The 23,680-nt window shown below is 34.3% G+C and overlaps 3 protein-coding genes and 1 long non-coding RNA gene across 4 annotated transcripts in view; 2 read left to right on the top strand and 2 right to left on the bottom strand.

The window, feature by feature from the left end:
- Positions 1-101: 101 nt before the first annotated feature.
- Positions 102-4,012, bottom strand: LOC109584572 (uncharacterized). The gene is made up of 7 exons (XM_020000357.1): positions 3,860-4,012; positions 3,194-3,297; positions 2,630-2,738; positions 2,336-2,552; positions 1,653-1,793; positions 849-923; positions 102-254 (listed from the first exon to the last, which is right to left on the bottom strand). Exons 1-7 carry the CDS (start codon positions 3,988-3,990, stop codon positions 219-221), a joined length of 813 nt encoding a protein of 270 aa, XP_019855916.1. The 5' UTR covers positions 3,991-4,012; the 3' UTR covers positions 102-218.
- Positions 4,013-4,048: 36 nt separating this feature from the next.
- Positions 4,049-21,162, top strand: LOC100637847 (PAX3- and PAX7-binding protein 1-like). The gene is made up of 14 exons (XM_020000355.1): positions 4,049-4,121; positions 4,166-4,381; positions 4,960-5,183; positions 9,213-9,366; positions 9,908-10,207; positions 10,598-10,771; positions 11,315-11,603; positions 11,874-12,073; positions 12,472-12,619; positions 18,811-19,006; positions 19,247-19,313; positions 20,175-20,321; positions 20,919-21,055; positions 21,114-21,162. The coding sequence occupies exons 1-14, from the start codon at positions 4,059-4,061 to the stop codon at positions 21,160-21,162; spliced, it is 2,364 nt and encodes a 787-aa protein (XP_019855914.1). The 5' UTR covers positions 4,049-4,058.
- Positions 21,163-21,197: 35 nt separating this feature from the next.
- LOC109584580 (uncharacterized) overlaps positions 21,198-23,680 on the top strand; it is an 11,665-nt gene continuing 9,182 nt past the window's right edge. The window contains exons 1-3 of the long non-coding RNA XR_002186075.1: positions 21,198-21,689; positions 21,765-21,849; positions 21,979-22,126. This is a non-coding gene — a long non-coding RNA (uncharacterized LOC109584580). The remainder of the gene's footprint in view (positions 21,690-21,764; positions 21,850-21,978; positions 22,127-23,680) is intronic.
- LOC105313870 (ficolin-2-like) lies at positions 22,532-23,674 on the bottom strand. Its single transcript, XM_011407640.2, has 3 exons — positions 23,411-23,674; positions 23,267-23,361; positions 22,532-23,226 (listed from the first exon to the last, which is right to left on the bottom strand). Exons 1-3 carry the CDS (start codon positions 23,487-23,489, stop codon positions 22,678-22,680), a joined length of 723 nt encoding a protein of 240 aa, XP_011405942.1. The 5' UTR covers positions 23,490-23,674; the 3' UTR covers positions 22,532-22,677.

Genomic DNA, 23,680 nt, shown 5'->3' with positions numbered 1-23,680 from the left:
ATATTGTCTATGCCTTGAACTACATGTACATTGCCACTTTTTGAAAATTACTTGTTGCTGAACACATGTTTTAGAGGCAATAGTGTCCATTCTCGTGTAGCTAGTTCTCAAGATGGCTTTTACTTCAAAAGAATTAGTAATGAATAATGTGAGAGATAATTGATTAATTAAAGTTACTAAAAAGAAAATAATTAATTCTTTAAATGCAAAAATCAGTTTCATTCATTCTCTCCCTTTTCCCTCTCTTTGATGACCTACAGAGAAAAGTAAAGAGTATTATACTGAGCCCATCCCATGACAAATTCATAATGAAGCAGCTCAGTATAGTTGCCTGCTGAGATTCAACTGAAAAATATACGTACATAGACAAGTGCAGGGCTTTTGTTAATTTTTATAATAAAAATTCATGAAAAATCCATGTACATGTACGTGTACATAACATTAGAGCTGAAACAGATATCCTGATTATCCGGATATCCATTTATCAATTTAGTATCCGGATAGTGATTATTGACAAATAGGATAATTAACCTTAATAACTAGACTTTATAATTAATTAATACATTTCTGTCTTGAAGCTACCAACCTTCTCAGCCACTTCTTAATCTTTTTTGAGCTTTTAATTACCAGAAATGTACAAGAATAGCATCCTGGGGAATAGAAACTTTGCTTTTCTGATGTCTACATTCACTAAATAATTAACTATTATTAATTAACTATCCGGCAAATATCTGAAAGAAATTTAAACAGGATATCTGGATAGTGAAATGCCACATCCGTTTCAGCTCTACATAACATATACATGTAGTACCCCACATTAAAGGACATGTACATGTACATGTACATACTTGTCTTCTCTTTAATTTGTTAACTTGTTCTTCCAACTCTCTGTTCCTCTGTCTTAATTTCTCAATAGAGTCTCTCTATTAATGGTAATAATAATAATAATGATAATAATAACACTTTCCTCAAGAAGCTGGCTGAGAGACTTTCTTTAAAATGGGATCAACCATACGGTCAAAATAATCTACTGGGTTCGTAAGAGACTGTCATTTGCTCTACTGAGGGCTACTGGACTACCGTACAGAAGGAAATTTTGGAGGGACTAAATTTTGGCGAATTGCTAAATTTTGGTGATTGGCGAATTTTAATTTGGCAAATTTGTGGCCACGTGCCATTGAGCATGCGTATAATGGCTCAAAATGGCGAATTTTTATTTTGGCGAATGGCTATCAAAACGCCAAATTCGCCAAATTTAACTACCTCCAAAATTTCCTTCCATACGGTATGTCTCAGGGGCACTAGATCTAAGCTGAGGTCGATCCATTTTGAGGATGGAGCAGGGATCAGCCCTCATTCTAATGACTATTAATGACTATTAAATTAAAACTCTTTTGTTCTCAAAAATTTATTATTATATTTTTCTTGTACTCTCCTTCTCTATATAAAATAACTTAACCTATTCTATTTTATATTTTACATTTGTTGTCTGTTCAATAATAATAATAATAATAATAATATAAATGCATAGTAATGCTCAAAACAAAAAATTACTTAAAATCAGCAAAGTTCATATTACAGTGTTACGGGTATAGTATGCATACATGTACATGTACATGTACAAAAGGGGCGTGTATATGTGAATCTCTTACTTGTGTTTGTTCAATCTTTAGTCTGTCCTCTGCTCTGTCTCTCTCCTCCTCCAGTAGCTTACACTTCCTCCCTAGCAACTGCTTGTCCTTCAACAGCTTCTTTTCACTTCCTTTGAGCCTCTTAATATCAACACGCATGGACTGGAGGAGAGAGAGAGAGGGAGAGGGAGAGAGAGGGAGAGGGAGGGAGGGAGGGAGAGAGAGAGAGGCAAGTATATAATCAACATACAATGATTATTACAATCAAGTACAGTGAACATGTACGTGTACATTGTACATGCCCCAAAATCTTAATTTCTTGTTGTAAAATTAATTGTCGTCAATAAAATTATCATCATTTTAGTTATAAATCTACGTACATGTACTATCCACGTGGAGAAAAAATTTAGGCATTTTGTAGCAAGAACATTCCAATCAACATTCCCAATAGTACCAGCTGTTAATTACCGTATAGCTAGAAAATTTGGAGTGCTAAAATTCAGCAAAATGACTCTAAAAGAGGTTTGAACGTTAAAATTTTTAACCCTGTGCATGCTTCTATGGAACCCTATCAAATTGGAGACTAAAATTTTGGCAAATTAACTTCTATTTACCAATTTCGCCAAATTTTTTACTCCACCAAATTTTCTAGCTATACAGTACTGCATTTATACTGTAAGTACATGTACATGTACATGTATTACCTCTAAGTCTTTCATAAGGTTGTGTTTGTTAACATCAGGATCACTCTTAGCTTTACGTATACCAAAGCTAGGAGTGGGAGAAGCTGGGACTGACCCTCCCTCACTCCGCCCACTGCTCATCGGAGCCCCACCCCCTGTCTCCTGGAGCTTGCTTTGTTTAAAGTCCTCGTATGATGAGCTCCTACCAGGTCTACCAACAGGAGGCAGTTCAACTGGACTAATAATAATAATAATAATAATAATAATAATAATAACAACAACAACAACAACAACAAGGTTTGTTTGGTATCTTACGATGGGTCTATTCCAGCTTCTATCAGTTTAAAGTTTTTATTGATTTCTCGTAAAGCTTCAACTTCTTTCTTGAGTGGGACAATACTTTGAATAGCTTTCCATAAAGCACCTGAATAAATAGAGAAAATACATTATTTGAATATTATTATTATTATTGATATTTTGGAAGATCAATCTAGCTAAAAATGGTAGACTTAAGTACCCCTAGGGCTAAATATGAGAGCTAGACCAAAAGCTGAAAAATGATAGATTTCAGGAGACTTAGACCAAATATGGGAGACCAAAAGTCTCCTAAACTCCCTCTAGATTTACACGTAGCAGTGTCATCATCATCATTATTACCATAGGGCACCTTTTTTCGAGGGCAAATAAATTTCGCGGATTTCATAATTTTTTGAAGATTCGCAAAAAATTACTTCCACGAAAATCAAATTATTATGGTAAAAAATGACAGACGGCATAAATTCACAAAAATTAAATCTGCAAAATAGATTTTTAGGTAAATTCGAAAATTTACAGCCCTAAAAAAAGCACCCTATGGTATTATTATTGTTATTACTGTACCTGATATATCAAATATATCTCCACGTGCTGTTGTGTATTGTCTAGTGTGATAGGCCAGACACTCTGCAACCACTTCAGCCTCTTCCAACAACCTCTCACCGTATCTAATAGGTGATAATAATAATAATAGTAATAATAATAGTAATAATAATAATAATAGTAATAAATATTAATAAATAATGATGATAATGTGCAACTTCAGTTATACATGTACATGTAAAAGTATGCATCAGAAAATGAACGGTTCTCTCATATCCTGTACTACTAAATAGTATACACAATCTTCATTGGCCTGATCTTCAAGTAACTTTAGAAATTTGTGAAAAATCCAAATTTGATTGGAATGAGCTCAAACTTTCTACGCAACATAAAACCATGTATATGCATCAGGAAATGTTATCAAAATGGACAATTCTCTACTTTTCATTTTTTTTGCAAAATTTGGCCCGAGACCATGTACTATAGTACAGGTAGTTTTACCCGATTTCGGAGCAACTTTAAAAATTCGTGAAAAATCCAAATTTGATCGGAATTAGCTCAAACTTTCTACACAACACAAGAACATGTATATGCATCAGGAAATGTGATAAAAATGAACAATTCTCTACTTGCCATTTTTGATGAAATTTACTATGAGTGCATAGTAATTTACAATGAGTCACTTACTCATCGTCTCCTCTTGTTTTCAGTTTGTTCTGCAGCTCTTCTAAGCTACCAAACAGTTTCTTTACTGCTGACTCGCTCCTACCGGCAGCTATGGCCTCACCTCTCTCTCTTACCTCTCCACTGGTAGCCATTTTAAATTAATTATTAAACCACGCCCCAATTGTAGGCGTGGCACATGAAACGCACATTAATTTTAAAGATGGCGTCGTTTAAGAAAAGAGCAAATAAAAAGAATGCTGGAAGAAATATAAGAGAGAAAAAAGTATTGAACTGTTTATTATGAATTTATAATTATTATATTTTAAGGAATGGAAAGACGATGATGAAGAGGCGGAGCCTGTTGCCTTGACAACTAACAGAGGTGCAAATCCGCCCACGCAAGTCTCCTCCAGTTTATTAAGTTTTGATGATGAGGTTGGGGAGGGTGAAGAATTTAAAATAAAGAAGTCCTCATTGTCAAAGAAACTAAGACGAGAGAGGGAATTGGAAGAGAGGAAGCGACAAGAAGAGAAACTAATTAAAGTACACGACATTAATAACTACATGTACATGTACATGCCCCCAAAAATTTTTGCAAATAATATTGCATTAAGAAACACAATCTTTCAATTAGAAATTACTGTATAGTTTAAAACTTTGTAATCTTGGGGTTTAGGCCTGAAACACAAAAGTTGTAACCATGAAATTTTTCTGAGGTATGGTTGAGTATCCCCCTATTAATTACTGGTAAAGCATCTATAAGCTATGTGTACACATATGTGACCATAATTGACAAAAGGTACCTTATGGCGGGTAGTGAAATTTGCCTTTATAGCCAAGAAAATCCAACTTCCTGAGCTCCATTTATCATAAAATTACTCCACAGGTTGCAAAAAGTTACTATATAACTTTTAAACACAATAGATGTCCAACAGAGCAGTCACAGGTTGATATTTTTCATTATAATGATGAATTTTAAAATCCGCCATAAGGTACCTTTTGTCAATTATGGTCACATATATTCTAAAAAAACATTAATTTTTACATGTACGTTCATGTACAAAATTTAGTGGATGGCTGAACAAAATTATGGTTGAAAGCAGAGTTATCTTCATTAATAGGAAGCACTGAGAGATGATGATGATGAAGATGATAAGGAGGAGGAGGAGGGAGGAGGAGAGGGTAATGGAGAAGGATCAGTCCTTGATAGACTCCATGCTGGTATAGTACCTGATGCTACAATGATCCACGCCATAAGGAAGAAGAGACAGCTGGTGAGAGAAAGAGGAGGAGGAGGAGGAGGGAGGGGTCTGGAGTATATGTCACTAGACAAAGATGATAAAAAGTAATTAATTAATTACACATACAATGTATTAATTATTCTGAAATACTGTATGACTATAATAGCAATATTTTAAGTTAAACATGTACATATATACATGTACATGTACTGTATTTCCTCTAATAGGGGCCCAGCCTACTCAAATAAAGGCCTATCACTAATATATTACCACTATAGATATTCATATTTCATCCAGTGTTATGTGTCCTTGTGGTTGGAGTGGTCCAAATAGCCTAATTGTTCATCTTCAGTCTTAGGAACATATCGTAGAGTCAAGGGTTGGAGCCGGGGTTTTGGCACTTATTTATTTAGTTTATTTTTTCGTGATTATTGCCTCTGTTAAGTAATAAATGCCTAGGCCCTTATTCGAGGAAATACGGTACATGTACACGTACATTGTACATGTAGACCAAATTTAAAATTAATGTAGCATATAAAAGTACAGTTTGTTGTGTTACCTGTCTTGTACTACATGTGTAATGCCCATTTTCAATTTTACACTGTACATGCATACACCACCGATTTACATGAAACTGATACACATTTTAGTTTGAGTATGTTTTGTACATGTACATGTTCAGTATAACCTGCTATTGTGGACACTCTAAAATAAGGACACCTCTATAATGAGGACAGGTAGTATCAGTCCCAATACAATAGTAATGTGTATTAATGAACCTCTGAAATAAGGACAGGTTCATAATCAGGAGCTAGGGTATTATCGGGTCCCAAGGTGTCTGGAATAGGTAGGACTGACTGATACCGTTTCCATGTGTCATTTAATCACAATTTGAATTCAATAGCATGAGTTCCTCATGAAGTGTTTGTTTAGGTGTATCAGAAAAATGTCTCTACAATAACAGGATGTTCTTTGAAGTATTGTAACACTGTGCGACCCACTAGTGCCTTTTCACAAATTACCAGTATAAAAGGACACTCAGAAATTTTACTTTAACTGAGTTCCTTAATAATATCACTTTTGGAAAAAATTTTTGAATGGGCTTGCTGTACAAGCCCTATTATGCTGATTCATATTTTATAGACATTAATTAATGTATTATTATGTGTCACAAATTTTATGGAAAAAATTATGGATGGGTGTATAAATAGTAGTTGTGCATGTACAGTATAAATTTAAATGGTGATGATAGTGTATACCAGTTTATTTTCGCAGTGAAATATTCTTGCAAATTTCGCTGTTTTATGTTCAGTCGTGAAACTTTTCCATTCGGAAATTCTGCATTTCCATTGCCATGTGGTGCAGCCTGCAAGCTATTTGCAAAAATTAATTCTGCAAAATCTAAATGCAAGATTTGTGAAAATACTCTATCGCAAAAATAACTGTTATACTGTAATTTGATGAGGTCTGCACTCATCTACATGTACACATGTACCAAATAGGATTCAATTTTAATACTGATTATTTACAATAGCACGTACATGTACATACATGTACACATACATACATGTACATGTACATATACATGTACATGTACATATACATGTACATGTACACGGTTGTGCAATGTACATCACTGATTAATTGTTAGCTTTGATATCCATTTTAGTTGTAATTGGAGTGTAATTGTACATGTACATGTGAAACCTGCTATTGTGGATACTCTATTAGTGAACCTCTGAAATAAGGACAGGTTCATAATCAGGAGCTAGGGTATTATTGGGTCCTAAGGTGTCCGGAATAGATAGAACTGACTGATACCATTTCCATGTGTCATTTAACCGCAATTTAAATTCAATAGCATGAGATTGCATGGGGAAAAGTTTGGTTTCCCATGAAGTGTTTATTTAGATGTACCAGAAAAATGTCTACAATAACAGGATGTTCTTTGAAGTATTGTCACACTGTGTGACCCACTAGTGCCTTTTCACAAACCAGCAGTATAAAAGGACACTTGCAAATTTTACTTTAATCATGCTTCCAGCTTCCTAAATTTTTCTGTGAAAAAATTTTTGGAGGGGCTTGCTGTACAAGCCCTTTCATGCCACTTCATATCTTATAGACACTCATTAATCTATTATTATGTGTCACAAACATTACCGAAAAATTACGGATGGGCATAAATACACAGAGTACAGTGTATTTGTACAATGCAATACTGTAATATCATTCAATTTAATATTTGAAATACTGTACAATAGAGATGGGCGAATCCAGAAATTTGCTTTTGATTCCGATTCTAAATACTTTTGAGACTGGAATCGATGGAATCGAATACCGATTCCGAGTATTACATCTACAAATGCACAAAGCCACGTGGTATCAATTACAGCAATAAAAATGCAATAATAATGAATAATTGAGGTATTAAGTACTGATTACTTAACTATTATTAATATTAAAAGGTGTGGTTGGGTGTGGCTTAATTCGGAATCGTTTCAAACGATTCCCACTTCTCCTTTGATACGAGTACGATTCCATTTGGAATCGAAGGATTGAATACTCCGGACTCGGAATCGCCCATCACTACCATACAAGATGCTTTATTGGCAAGGAATTAATATTGTTGATTGGTGGTTCTATGAAGAAATCCCTGATATAAAATCCGCCAATTAACTTTCCACAGGCAAAATCACCAAATATTACTCTCACCAATAAATCATCTTGTACAGTAGTGACATTTCATAGTACATGTACATGTATATTAATTGTATGTACAGTATAATATCTAATTTAATGATGCATGGTGATAATTTTGATAATGTCTACACTCATGTACATGCACATGTACCAAATAGGATTCAATTTTAGTACTACAATGTAATTACATGTATTTACAATAGTGCATCAAAATGCCAAACCAGTCTATTGTGGACACTCTGAAATGTGAATTAATGAATAAGGACAGGTTCATAATCAGGAGCTAGGGTATTATTGGGTCCCAAGGTGTCTGGAATAGACAGGACTGACTGTATTATTATTGACTGTGTAGAAGCTGAGACAATTTGAATTCAATAGAATCAGGCTGCCCCCACCCTGCAGTGTTTCTGTACCAGTGAATGCCCTTTGAAGTATTGTCACACTATACGACCCACTAGTGCCTTTTCACAAACCAGCAGTATAAAAGGAGACTCAACATCATTGTATGTGATGTGTAACTAATCCCATCATTATACCTTTTGTATGGAACTAAATTTTTGAAAGGGCACAAGCCCTGCTTCATATTTTAATTAACAAACATTATAATAAAGAAATGTATTAACATAGTTACGTGTCAGTGCCACAAATTTTAACTAAAATCACTTTAGGGACTGACAGTACATACATTGAGCATGAGACTGTAATTACCGTCTTGTTGTGTAGAAGTTAAGTGATTTACATACAGGTCCAGGGTTTGCTGTGTACTTTAGAGTGTACCACAATCATGCCATTACAATAACAGGATCCCCTTTGACACTGTAAAAAAGAGACTTTTAAATTAATTTCACTTTACTACTGTACGCGTCTTAGTTTTTGAGGTATATTAAATTTCGTTATTTTCGTGCTCACCTTAAATCCACGAAATTTAAACCACCTCTAATGCCATTCTATTGTATGTAGACTATGGCCAGAACACGAAAATTAGCTCACACGAATATTAACTTTTGAGCAAATTTTATTGAAAACATGAAATTTTGAACCCTCAAAAATTTGAACGTATATGGTAGTTTTGTCGAACAGTGAAGATGATTTTTATAAGGGCTGCAACAAGCCTTGCTTGAGGCTGCTTCCTATTTTAGTTAACATTAATAAACAATCAAACATTATAAAAATTTATTAACATAATTACCACAAAAAACCAGTTAGGGACTGACAGTACATACATGTACATTGTGCATGAAACAGCATGTGGTGTATATGTAGGCTCGTTACAATGAGTGGGAGTGGAACTAGTATAACTGGCTTTATTCTCATGAACTGGGGGAGTATTCTTTGTTGTTGTACATGTACAATAGATGCTATTATTATTATTATTATTATTATTATTATTAATATTATTATTATTATTATTATTGTTATTATTGATTACACAGAGCTCCTAAAGCAGCATCTGGTAAGTCTCGGCTCATCAGAGAAGATGAGAATGATAAAAGTGATGAAGAGGAGGAGGAAGAGGAGGGAGGAAGTGGCCTGACATCACGTCACATGACATTCGGGAAAAAGAAAGAACCAGCCAGACAATTACAAGTAATAAATGAATGAATTCATAAATAGCCATTTTAAAAAATTGGCCGAAATCTGAAAAAATCCCTGTACTATAGCCCATTGAAAAGGGAACAAAGCCCATGGTTTTTTTCAAAAAAATGGCTCCAAAATCACCCCAAATTTTTATTGCATTTTCTGATACATTGTACATATTGATGTCCTTAGGCTATGTAGACAGTTTGAGCTGATTCCGACAACAAATTTTCAAGTTATAGTCATTAAATATACATGTATATTGTACTGTATATTAAAGTACAAATAAAAGTTAGGAATTTTTTGCCAAAAGCATCTTAATTCTGATTGTTACTATTTTACATTCTGTACATGTACATGTACATGTACTGTACAAATTCAAAAGTATTATACATGTATGCATGTGGTATTACACATGTACTTACATGTACATGTACATGTATCTGAGAGATTTACTATACTTGTTGTTGCACATAATTATAATTATTACATGTAGCTCAATCATATTTGATTATTCATTATTCATGTACATGCATACATTACACTGCAGGTATTGAGTGCATTGGAGAACATTGACAGTGAATCAGAGGATGAGGAGACCCAGCGATGGGAGGAGGAGCAGATCAATAAAGGAATCAAAGCCAGTAACCCACTCCCGGCCGATGAACCAGTCACCATTAATTCGTTGGACCCTCTCACACAATCTTTCATTTACGGCATTGACTATCAGCAGCAACAATACCAACAGCAAACAAGGGCCCCGCCCCCTCCTCCTGTATCGGTTAAATTTGTTCCGGTCACTTTTGATAGTTTGAAATCGAGATTATCTAATCGGCTACAAGAATTAAAGGTGGGTGTGGTTTAGTGCTATAAATAGAATACATTTTTATTGTTACTATGAATAGAATGATGTCAGCTATAACTACATGTAGTAAGATGGCATTGATGTTACTATAAATAGAATGTACTACCATATAGCGGTTTTTTCAAGGATAATAATTTTTACAAATGACCTGCATCCAGAGGTTCACTAAGTTAATTTTTGCAAATTGCCACTATTCTGCCATCTTGTACCATATTAAATTGATTTTCAAGGAATTTAATTTCGCAAAACTTAAAAATTTGCAAAATTTGCAAAATTTGTCATCTTTAAAAAAAATACTATGTACACACCTATCATGTGTGTACATGCACATGTTTATAAATAGAATGATGTCATTTATATTGTTACTATAAATAGGACAGTGTTGCTAATCACCGGAGGCAGTTGGATCAGGTTATGGCTGATGTTAAGGATGCCAATGATTTCATTGAAGGAGCTGATACTAGTATTACGAGGATTGAAGAACATTATTTATTCTATCAACAAATGAAAGGATATCTCAGAGACCTACTCTCATGTCTTGCTATAAAGGTACAGCACAATATTCAATGTACATTTCAACAGGTGCTTCTCATGACCATACAGTGTGCATAATGTACATAGAACATGTACATATTATACATGTTTTGTTACATTTTCTGATACATATCCATGTACTTATGTTGCGTAGAAAGTTTGAGCTGATTCCGATCAAAATTGGATTTTTTATGAATTTTTAAAGCTGCTCAAAAATCGGGCCAAAGTCTTTGTACTATTATAGTACAGGGTCACAGGCCAAATTTCGCCAAAAATGAAAAGGTGAGAATTCTCCATTTTTATTACATTTTCTGATGTATATACATGTACTTATGTTGCGTAGAAAGTTTGAACTGATTCCGATCAAAATTGGATTTTTTATCAATTTTTAAAGTTGCTAAAAAATTGGACCAAAGTCCCCTGTACTGTAGTACAGGGTCACGGGCCAATTTTTGCCAAAAATGAAAAGGTGAGAATTCTCCGTTTTTATTACATTTTCTGATGCATACACAATGTGTACAATGTGTACATGTTACATGTATATTTCATTTATTTTAGGCTCCATTAATAAAATCTATAGAGGTCAAAGTTCAATCTATTCATTCTAAAAGGTCACGCCTCCTAATTACCAGAAGACGGCAAGATGTCACCGATGAGTCTGAGGAGTGTAGAGTGGGTGTGGCTAATGACGAAGGGCGTCAGGGACGCATTGTGGAGAGAGAGGGGAGGAGGAGGAGGAGGAGAGAGAAGAGAGAGAGACAGGAAGTTGCTACTGATCATTATGAAGGAATGTCTTCGGATGATGAACTACTGGAAACTGATAAAATACGTTTTAATAAAGAATTAGGTACATTAGCGTTATTTTGTATGTTGTGTACATGTACATGTACATCTGCTGCTGGTTTTGTGAATCAATCAAAATTAAACTCTTAATCATACACAATTTCTTATTTTATTTAATATACACATGTACATATATAATTTTAAAATTAGCTAAATGTGGAACTAGTACATGTTATTTATTTACATGTACATGTACAAGTAACTTTTGTCAATAAAATAAATGTGTCATTTTATTTATATTTTTCTTTCTCTCCTCTCTCTTTGCCTCTCTCAGAATCACTAGGTCCTGATATTAATGACGTATTCTCTGATGTCGTTGATGATTTTTGTGATTTGAATATAATCAAGACTCGATTTGAGCAGTGGAAGTTCACCCAGTCCAGCAGTTACTCTGAGGCTTACGTCAGTCTTTGTTTAACTAAAATATTCACTCCTTACGTGAGACATGAACTGATATACTGGAACCCACTGGAGGTGAGAGGGAGGGAGGGAGGAAGAGGGAGGGAGAAGATGTGTACATGTACAAAATTTAAATGTTCTTAGTTAAATTTATTTGATTACATTATAGCTACATGTGATGTTAATTAATGATATGCATACTGTACATGTGGAAGATATTTTAGGCGAAGCCCACTGATGTGAAGCATTTTTGTATGTATGTATACAAGTACATGTATGTGCATTTGGGGCGTGATTGGGAGGCGTGGCTGGAGGGCAAGCCTTTTAATGTTTTACATTCTTTCTAGTAGAGTAAAGAATGTAATTGGTACACTAGGTGCTATCTGTTAAACGGAGATGTATGCTCCATTAAGAGAGGCTATGCTATAATTTTAATTTGTTTTAAAATAATTTCCTTTCTTCTCCCTATATAGTTTGATGCTATACCCATAGACTCAATGAAATGGTTACAGTGTTTATTAACATATGGATACCATGAGGGGGAGGAGCCTGACATCACTGATAATGATATTCACTTGATACCTCAGCTAATTGATAGAGTATTGATATCAAAGATTAACGGTGAGTCACATGACACAGTGTCACATGATAATTGGGTAAAGCCCACTAAGACGGGAAAGCGCCTGTTTATCCGTAAGGGCATAGGGTCGTCTAGCTATTATTATAGTTAAATAGCCAATCTATATCTTCATTGAAAGTGGGTGTGGTCATAACGAAATATTGCAGCAAATGCTCAACTAGATAAGACAAAACTGCTATCCAAAAACTTCTCCAGCAGCAAGGAAGGTCATACAGCACAAGAATAGTGTACGTAGCTCGGGAGCTGAGCCACTTCAAATATTTTACATTCTTCTAGTTATTATTATTATTATTATTATTGGTAATATTGGATATGCATGTTTGGTACTGCCTCATGTTCTCTTGGTGTCACTAATTAACATTTCAAATCATTGACTATACTGCTTGTATCCTGTGAAGCCATAAGAAGAACCTCTTGTGGAGTAGACTATTACTGATATCACTGGTGGGACCAAGTATACTTGTTACATACATGTACATGCTACATGTACTTATTCTTGATATGGTGTCCTAATGCCTTTTCTAATGGTAATCTCATTATTAATTCTACCATACACTGCTAGTGTTGTTAATTGTGATTATGTACATGTACATGTACACGCATAATGTATTTGACTAGACTTGAAATCAATTGAATATTTGTAGCAAAAAGTAAATATAAATGGACTCGGCTATACTAGCAATAATGAACTGTTAGTTCTCCAGTAGACATTGACTGTTTAACTAGGTCTAAGTTTCATTTCAGATGTCTTCAGGTCATAATGAGGATACCACATCATGAAGATGCTACTTGGGGAGGGAGACCGAATAGAATAGACAGCATTGAGGTTTGATTGTAGACAGTTGTTATACCACCATGCTCCTTCGAAACTCACTGCACAGTTTGCTGGTGGCCCTGCAGTACCATCATTTTGGTAATCTTTAGTAGAGAACTTCATTCCATTATGATAGCTCAGACTATCACCAGCATCACCTCCATATCCAGACACAGTCAGTTTGTATCTTGTGCCTCCACTCCCTACTTGAAAAGTAGAATAAGTAGCATACTTCTTATTCCCATCAAAATCTTCCAAGTCAACACAGAGGTTATTGCTTTGTGCTGCAGTGAGTCGGTTTATTTTACTAAGTCCCAGCCAGAACTCTCCATTGAGGTCTCCAAATCCTTTTACATAGTCAACCCAGTTGAGGAAGAAGTCAATTTTACCATCCACTCTCCTTTGAAATACAGTCCATCCACCTCCATTACTCATATCACAATAGACCTATTATAGATACAAATTATATACTATATTACAGCCCATGCTACCCAATGCAAGGCCAATGTTGAGGGTATTATACTGGTTTGAATAGCAGCTTGAGGTGATACTGAGGGCTGCTATTCAACCAGTACCACCCAAAACCAAGGCAAAAGGTGTGTGTGTGTGTCCTATCTGCAGTAGAGCACTATCACTCAGTCTATAATAATTACATTTACCTCAAAAGCTGGTAGTTCATCAGGTTTCACTGTATATACTCCACTGTTCACATTACCACGTTCATATACCTCCTTACAATCACGAGGGTGACAAGCTACATCAACAAAATAGTTATTTTTATTATTATTAATGTCATGACTTACGTGTAGATTGAGCCTGTGCAGTAGCAATGCTAATAATAAGAATGAAGCATCCTATCAGCTTAAAATAAGAACAGGAATCCATCTTGTCTTGACTTGCTGTATAGAACTAATACTGAACAATCCTTTTACTGTAGGTTACCAGTGATGAGTGTTTGGGTACAGCTACTGCTTTTATAACATGCTGGAGCTTTATTTCAGATAATATTATTATTAATATTATACTTACTACTGGCAGGTCTGCAGGTGTTACTATAGTATTTGGCTGACAAACAGGTCTATAGGGTGCTAGTTATGAAGCAAAACTAAAGAACATGAGACCTCTCTTCTCTTCACTGACTGCTCAAATCCAGTATACGTGCATCACTATATTCTGGATACATTATTTTTTTGTATGACCATAGACATTGTTACTTGACATGTTGTATATAGTGTAGAGATGTTTGTAATAAGTTACTACATAAGAGAGAGAGAGTGGGATGTACTGTAGTAGAAATTTGGAAGGACCTCTAATTGTGATTCTGTAAAAGAAGATGCCAAATATCTACCTTAGTACTATAGCATTACAGAAATCTTTCACAAACACTTCTTTTTGAAATTCAACTATATAATGCAATCTATTGACAAAACAGCATAATTATTGTGAAAGCTTTAGCTTCATTTACTGCTAGTAAAATGTGAATACTTACACTACTACCAAGGGTGGGCAATATACAGTTATTTAAGTTTAGTAACTATTGGGATATTTCAGTTGCACTTTATTGAAAATTATTTCTGACTATATCCTTATTACTGTGAGTGGTAGTCCACAGATGATGGTACATGCAATCAATAGTAATGAGATATCATAGCTCTTAATACAAGTGGTAGTATAGAAAGTATCACTACTAAACTAGACAAAGCTGTATGCACTGTATGCTGACACTCTATTGTGTATTATGAATGATCATTGTTATTATGACAGTTTTGATGGAGAAGATATCATCATACTCTAAATGGGATATCATACCATGCAGTTTGACAACATTGGATATCACCCACTCTTATACTTACTACTGACAGATGTGCTACTAGTATTTGGCTGACAAACAAGTCTAGGGTGCCAGTTATAGTAAAAACAACAAACACTGAAAAATATGGGACCTCTATCTTCTCTTCATTGACAATTCAAGAAACATTTTCATTTTTTCAGTAGGCATTGCTATATTCAGGGTACATGAAAGGATTTTGTGTGTCCATGGACATTGTTACTTCACATGTTGTATATAGTGTAGAGATGTTTGTAATAAGTCACTACATAAGAGAGAGAGTGGGATGTACTGTAGTAGAAATTTGGAAGAGCCTTCAATTGTGATTCTGTAGAAAGGGAACTGCCAAATAGGAAATCCACCTTTGTACTATAACAATGCATAGAATCTCTTTTTGAAATTCAATTAACCATTTATGTTGCAATTTATGGACAAGCATGCATATAAAACTACATGTACCTATACTGGTTCATTTTTGTGGTGATTATATTTTTGCAATTTTTACATTTATTTGTTCTATCACAAAATTAAAATTGCAAAATTTTGCATCTACATTGCCACGTGGTGCAGTTTGCAACCTTAGTATGCCGTATATGAAATTATGAAATATGAATATAAATAGTTTATTTATGCATTGGTGTAGCAGGCAGGGGGCCATGGCTCTCCCTTGAAATCCTTAACACTAATAGAAGGACAATTTACTTTGCCACTTTGCTTCTATTCCTACACCTGAGATACATTATGTTACTGATTAACATTTCAAATCATTGAATATACTCCTGGGAAGCCATAAGATGAAAAGTATATAGTATACCTCTTGTAGAGTAGACTATTACTGATATCACTGGTGGAACCAGGTATACTCATTGCATACATGTACATGCTACATGTATTATTCTTAATGGTATATTCTGGTCCTAGTGTCTTTTCTAACAGTAATCTCATTATTAATTCTACCATATACTGCTAGTGTTGTTAATTGTGATTATGTACATGTACACGTATAATGTATTTGACTAGACTTGAAATCAATTGAATATTTGTAGCAAAAAGTAAATATAAATGGACTCAACTATACTAGCAATAATGAACTGTTATAGTTCTCCACACTGACTGTTTAACTGCTTCTGAGTTTCATTTCAGTTACCAGCAGTTTATAATAGGGACTCCATACAATATTAAATACCTGGGAGGCAGGGCCAACTGGATACGGACCATTAAGGCTTGAGTCTATACACCACATATGATACCACCATGCTCCAGTATAAAGTTTTGCACAATTGTTTGATGACTCATCATTGTCTTGATCCTTAGTCGTGAACTTCATTCCATTATGATATTTCAGACTATCACCAGCATCACCTCCATATCCAGACACAGTCAGTGTGTACTTTGTGACTGCATTCCCTACTTTAAAAGTAGAATAAGTAGCATACTTCTTAACCCCATCAAAATCTTCCAAGTCAACACGGAGGCTATTGCTTTGTCCTGCAGTAAGTCGGTTTATTTTGTCAAGTCCCAGCCAGAACTCTCCATTGAGGTCTCCAAATCCTTTTTCATAGTCAGCCCAGTTGAGGAAGAAGTCAACAGTACCATCCATTCTCCTTTGAAATACAGTCCATCCACCACCATCAGTCTCCATATCACAATAGACCTATTATAGATACAAATTATATGCTACTGCACTGTAGCCTCTTTAAGGATACCATTGGGCCCACACTACATGTCCTTACTATACAGAGGTGTCCTCGTTTAAGAGGCACTTTTGTATAGGTTTGACTTTTGTTTTGGAAATCCTCATTAAACATTTTATATTAATATTATATTTACCTCAAAGGCTGGTAGTTCATCAGGTTTCACAGTATAAACTCCACTGCATGTGTTACCTTGAGCATATACCTCCTTGCAATTATGAGGAAGAGCTACATTAACAAAAACATTTAGTTATGTCCATTATTATTAATGTTATGACATATACACGTACCTTGTGCAGTAGCAATGCTAATAAGAATGAAGCATCCTATCAGCTTAAAATAAGAACAGGAATCCATCTTGTCTTGACTTGCTGTATAGAACTAATACTGAACAATCCTTTTACTGTAGGTTACCAGTGATGAGTGTTTGTGTACAGCTACTGCTTTTATAACATGCTGGAGCTTTATTTCAGATATTATTAATATTATACTTAGTACTGGCAGGTCTGGAGGTGTTACTATAATATTTGGCTGACAAACAGGTCTAGGGTGCCAGTCATAGTAAAAACATACCAAAGCAAAACTGAATAATATAAGACCTATCTTCTCTTCATTAACTATTTTAAAATATTTTTTCATAGTCTTCAGTAGTGCCCCATCACTATATTCTGGATACATTATTTTTTTGTATGACCATGGACATTGTTATTTGACATGTTGTATATAGTGTAGAGATGTTTGTAATAAGTCACTACATAAGAGAGAGAGTGGGATGTACTGTAGTAGAGATTTGGAAGGGCCTCTAATTGTGATTTTTTTAAGAAACTGCCAAATATGACACCCACCTAAGGCCTCCTTAGTATACAGAAATCTTTTATAAACACTTCTTTTTGAAGTTCAACCATAAAATGCAATCTATAGACAAATAAGCATTATTATTGTGAAAGCTGTAGCTTCATTTACTGGCAGCAAAAATGTCAATTTCAGATATTGTTAATATTATTTATTATACTTACTATACTATAAGGGTGGGCAATATACATTCAGGTATTTAAGTTTAGTAACTAATGTCATTGTTATTAATTAGTACATTGTATCTGCAAACTGCATGAAATATTGCTTCTTACTATATATCCTTATTATTGTGAGTTGTAGTCCATAGATGATGATAGATGCCATTATTACTACTAGTTATGAGTACTGTATACTGACACTCTAGGAACCATTAAAATGCAGCTATTTTGTATTATAAATAATCATTTTATTGTAGCAGTTAATTTGATGGAGAAGATATCATGACATCTAAATGAGACATCATACTGATGAGACAATATTGAATATCACCCACTCTTACTACTTGGAGATGTGCTACCAATTAATATTTGGCTGACAAACAGGTCTAGGGTGTCAGTCATAGTAAAAACATACCAAAGCAAAACGGAAGAATATAAGACCTATCTTCTCTTTATTGACTATTCAAAGAACATTATTCAGTATAATGCATCACTATATTCAGGGTACATGAAATGTTGTATTTTTTGTGTCCATGGACATTGTTACTTCACATGTTGTATATAGTGTAGAGATGTTTGTAATAAGTCACTACATAAGAGAGAGAGTGGGATGTACTGTAGTAGAAATTTGGAAGGGCCTCTAATTGTGATTCTGTAAAACAGAAACTGCCAATGTGACATCCACCTTATTGTACAAAAGCATTACAGAAAAATTTCTTTTGAAATTCAACCATAAATAATTCAATCTATAAACTAGCATTAAAAATAAATTGATCCTTAGCTACCATTTTAGCAAAGATTATTATAATTTTTTTAAATATAGGTTTTATTGCCAGTGTATGGGACCCCTTGTCTAGTGCTCAGACCCAGTGTCTTGTAAAAACCCTCCAGTACCTACAGGAAGAGTTTCCTACTGTCTCCCCTCAAACTGATAATTTCAAAGACCTCCAGAGAAGTTTAATAAAGAGAATACAAGAATCAATCAATGAAGACATGTACATACCACTAATGAATAAAAGGTATTGATATTATGAATTATAAAAACATATTTAATATTGATTGGAATATTATTTGGCAATTTATTAAAATTTAGCAATTGCATTAACATTTTAGCAATAGCCATGCTTCATTAAGCACGAGAAGAATGAAACAAAATGAAATGGACTTTAATTTAGTGTAACCACATCCACAAGTTTATCTAATTACTATTTAATATTACAGTTATGTAGTTAATTATTTAATTGTTAATTAATTTGTAGTCAGTTAGAAGCCACCAATACTCATTCATACAGTTTCTATCAAAGACAATATTGGAAATCAATGAAGGTAAGGGAAACCATTGATATAATGGGAGTGGGAGGGAGGAAAAATAAGAAAGAATGAATAAATTCAGCTCAAACTTTTATATAGTATGAAGACATCAGTATGTATCAGAAATTGTAATGAAATTTTGGGATGACTTTAGAGTCATTTTTTAGAAAAAACCATGGGTTATTATAGCCTTGGTTACTTTTCAGAAATTGACCGATTTAAAAAAATGGTTATAACTGAAAAAATATTTGTCGGAATCAGCTCAAACTTTCTACACAGCATAAGTACATCAATATGTATCAGAAAATGTAATAAAAATTTGGGGTGATTTCAGAACCATTTTTCAGAAAAAACCATGGGCTATAGCCCTGGGTACTTTTTAGAAATTGGCCGATTTCTTTAAATGGCCATAACTCAAAAAATATTTGTCGGAATCAGCTCAAACTTTCTACACAGTATAAGGACATCAATATGTATCAGAAAATGTAATAAAAATTTGGGGTGATTTTGGAGTCATTTTTTGGAAAAAAAACCATAGCTATATAGCCTTGGGTATTTTTCAAAAATTGGCCAATTTCTTAAAATGGCCATAGCTCAAAAAATATTTGTCAGAATCAGCTCAAACTTTCTACACAGCATAAGTACATCAATATGTATCAAATAATGTAATAAAAATTTGGGGTGATTTTGGAGCCATTTTTTAGAAAAAAACCATGGTCTTAGATGGTTTGAATGTGACAAAATACCCAAGGGTATATAGCCTTGGGTATTTTATCACATTCAAAGTGTCAAGAAGAATGAGAAAAGCAGGGAGAGAGAATGTTTGTTTGTAGAAAATTTATATTATAATTATTAACTATTGTCTTTATTAATCAGTTGCTAGGGAACACCCTCTGTTGTCAAGGGTTGCTACCTGATAGTGTATTGTACCAGTTAGCGTTTGATGGGCTGGTATCTCGTTATATTCTCCTCTCATTACAACATTCACCAATTAATGAACTAACTGTTAGTAAAACAAATAAAGTAAGTGGATCTGTACTGTAGAGAGGGACCCTCTAAGACAATAGATACAAACAACATTATTGGGAAAAAAACGTGTACAAGTACTTGAGTATTGAAACTAGTGGCAGTTTTAGTTTTTACTGTATGGGTGAAATCGGTATTTTATAGCAGCTTTCAAAAGATATTATACATAATTCAATTCAGACTTTCTACAAAGTGGAAATTAGTGTACTTGTGTTTAGAGCAAATTTGAGTATGTACAGTAAGTGAAAATGCTTGTAGTATTAATGGTTGATTCATACACTGCATAGTCACCATACATTATATGAGACAGGACTGTGGCCATTGGTTTGTATTGTACATATACTTTCTAATGCCCCTACCTTTTGTTAAGTATAACTTAGGTTATTGGTACAGTGTGAATCAACTTTAAGTACCGGCTTATATGAGTACTTGTATGATTTTGGCACATTTTACTTCTCTCTGTCTCTCTCTGTCTCTGTCTCTGTCTCTGTCTCTGTCTCTCTCTGTCTCTCTCTCTGTCTCTCTCTCTGTCTCTCTCTCTCCCTCCCTCTCTCTCTGTCTCTCTCTCTGTCTCTCTCTCTCTCTTTGTTCTAGTTATTACATATTTTGCCTAGCGATTGGTTGAAAGGTGGGACCAGTGATAATTATAAAGGAGTCGAGTCGCTTAGAAGATTTATAAATTATTTAATTGAGAAGATAGAAATGAGTGAGCAACACAACAAGGCTAACAGGTACATGTATTATTTTGATAATTTGTAATTATTAATATTTATTTCAAAATTTTTATAGATTATTGAAAGAAAAATTATTACCCCTTCAATCGTTATTTAATTGTTGATAAATTAGCATTTTAAAATGTACAATGTTTATGTTTTCTTGTATAATAATTATGTACATTTCATAATTGTTATTTTATGTACTAAATTTCACATTTGCTGCAATATAGAAATTGCAAGCAAGGGCTCAGCCCCCTCTAATTTGTTCCTATTACAAACTCAATTGTTTGAAACCAAGATTATCCAATCGTTCACAGGAATTGAACTTATTAAAGGTGGGTGTGGTATACACACCCAATAATTTTCATGCCATATTAGATGCTTAAGTGTCATGCCTGTACTGTGGCTAGATCTAACTCCATGATTGTATCAGGACTGATTGCCCATACAAATTTTATGGTCCTTGTCTGATCATCAGGACTGATTCAGGTTGACACCAGTCCTGATCCACATGCCAATATTAGGTTGTACCATATGTAATCCTTAAAGAGTTGTAATGCAAGAAAACTTCTCTGGTGTCCAGAGCAGCATAGAATGTTGACTGACTCCTTACGTAAGACATGGATTGATGTACTGGAACCCACTGGAGGTGAGAGGGAGGGAGGAGAGAAGATTGAGAATGGAAAAGAGCTGGTGCATGTTCTCATAATATTTTTCATTACAGTATAATATAGTTACATGTGATGTTATACATAAGTGTAGCCTCTATATAATGGACACTTTGGTAGGAGAAAGTTGCTCTGTCAGAGGTAAGGAATGTAATTGGTACCGCACTAGGTGCTGTCCGTTAAATAGATTCGAGGTGTATACGTATGCTATAGAGAGTAAAAATATAAAAGTAAAATATAAAAGTAATTTTATGTCTTCTCCCTATATAGTTTGATGCTATACCCATATACTCAATGAAATGGTTACAGTGTTTATTAACATATGGATACCATGAGGGGGAGGAGCCTGACATCACTGATAATGATATTCACTTGATACCTCAGCTAATTGATAGAGTATTGATATTAAAGATTAACAGTGAGTCACATGACACAGTATCACATGATACATGTATTTACTATTCTTATGTTTGGGACTGGTCTTAAAGTGTTAGTTAAATTAATGCATGCTCATGTACATACGACTGCTATACAAATTTGTGATATGAAATTAATATCCTAAAAATTTTGTGACCTTACATGTATTGTAATTTTGTGCTTAAAAAGTAATGCTTTAGTCATTGTCACTCTGTACAATGTACAGTTTAGAACAAAATTTGTAAGGGCTATAAATTTTGAGTTTTCCTCCAAAAAATTATTTGCAGATTTAATTTTCTTGAAATTATACTGGCTGCCATTTTGCACTGTGTATGGTATCCTGTTACATTTTAACAAGTGATAAAGATTAATAAACTCTGTCCTGTCCCCTCCCCTTTTTGTAGCATTTCAAGAAATCATCAAAGACTTTTCTGTTCACTTGAAATTTAATATATTTGACATTGCATGTATAGAAGATGTACATGTATATTAAACTACTGCAGTGTACTGCTACTAATGAATAATAATGAATTGTTCATTCTCCAGTGGACATTAGTCGCTCCTTCTGAGTTTCATCTCACTACTTTTTAGGGAGTAGTACCTAATAGGGAACTCAGACCAATTGACACCTTTCTCTGTTTTGTTATATCCAATCAAATAGAGACCATTGAGGTTTGATTGATAACAAGCTTTATACCACCAAGCTCCGCCATAATATGTTGCACAGCTTATCCTGGAGAATTGGTCATTGTCTCGATCCTTAGTAGAGAACTCCGCTTCATTATGATAGCTCAGACCATCTCCAGCATTGCCTCCGTATCCAGACACAGTCAGTGTGTAATTAACAGCTGCATTCCCTACATCAAAAGTAGAATAAGTAGCATACTTCTTATTCCCATCAAAATCTGCCAAGTCAACACGGAGGTTATTGCTTTGTCCTGCAGTAAGTCGGTTTATCTTGTTAAGTCCCAGCCAGAACTCTTCGTTGAGGTCTCCAAATCCTTTTTCATAATCAGCCCAGTTGAGAAAAAAGTCAACAGAACCATCCATTCTCCTTTGAAATACAGTCCATCCACCTCCATTACTCATATCACAATAAACCTATGGAATATAGTGATTTTAATACAGATATATTATTTACCTCAAAGGCTGGTAGTTTATCAGGTTTGATAGTATATACTCCACTGCATGTGTTACCACTTTCATATGCTTCCTTACAATCACGAGGGTGACAAGCTACATCAACAAAATAGTCATATCTATCATCATTAATGTCATGACTTACGTGTAGATTGAGCCTGTGCAGTAGCAATGCTAATAAGAATGAAGCATCCTATCAGCTTAAAATAAGAACAGGAATCCATCTTGTCTTGACTTGCTGTATAGAACTAATACTGAACAATCCTTTTACTGTAGGTTACCAGTGATGAGTGTTTGTGTACAGCTACTGCTTTTATAACATGCTGGAGCTTTATTTCAGATATTATTAATATTATACTTAGTACTGGCAGGTCTGGAGGTGTTACTATAATATTTGGCTGACTAACAGGTCTAG

Source organism: Amphimedon queenslandica, unplaced genomic scaffold (assembly GCF_000090795.2).
Source record: "Amphimedon queenslandica unplaced genomic scaffold, v1.1 AMPQUscaffold_13196, whole genome shotgun sequence".
In the NCBI taxonomy this organism is placed as follows: domain Eukaryota; kingdom Metazoa; phylum Porifera; class Demospongiae; order Haplosclerida; family Niphatidae; genus Amphimedon; species Amphimedon queenslandica.
This window is presented reverse-complemented; position numbering and strand designations above follow the sequence as displayed.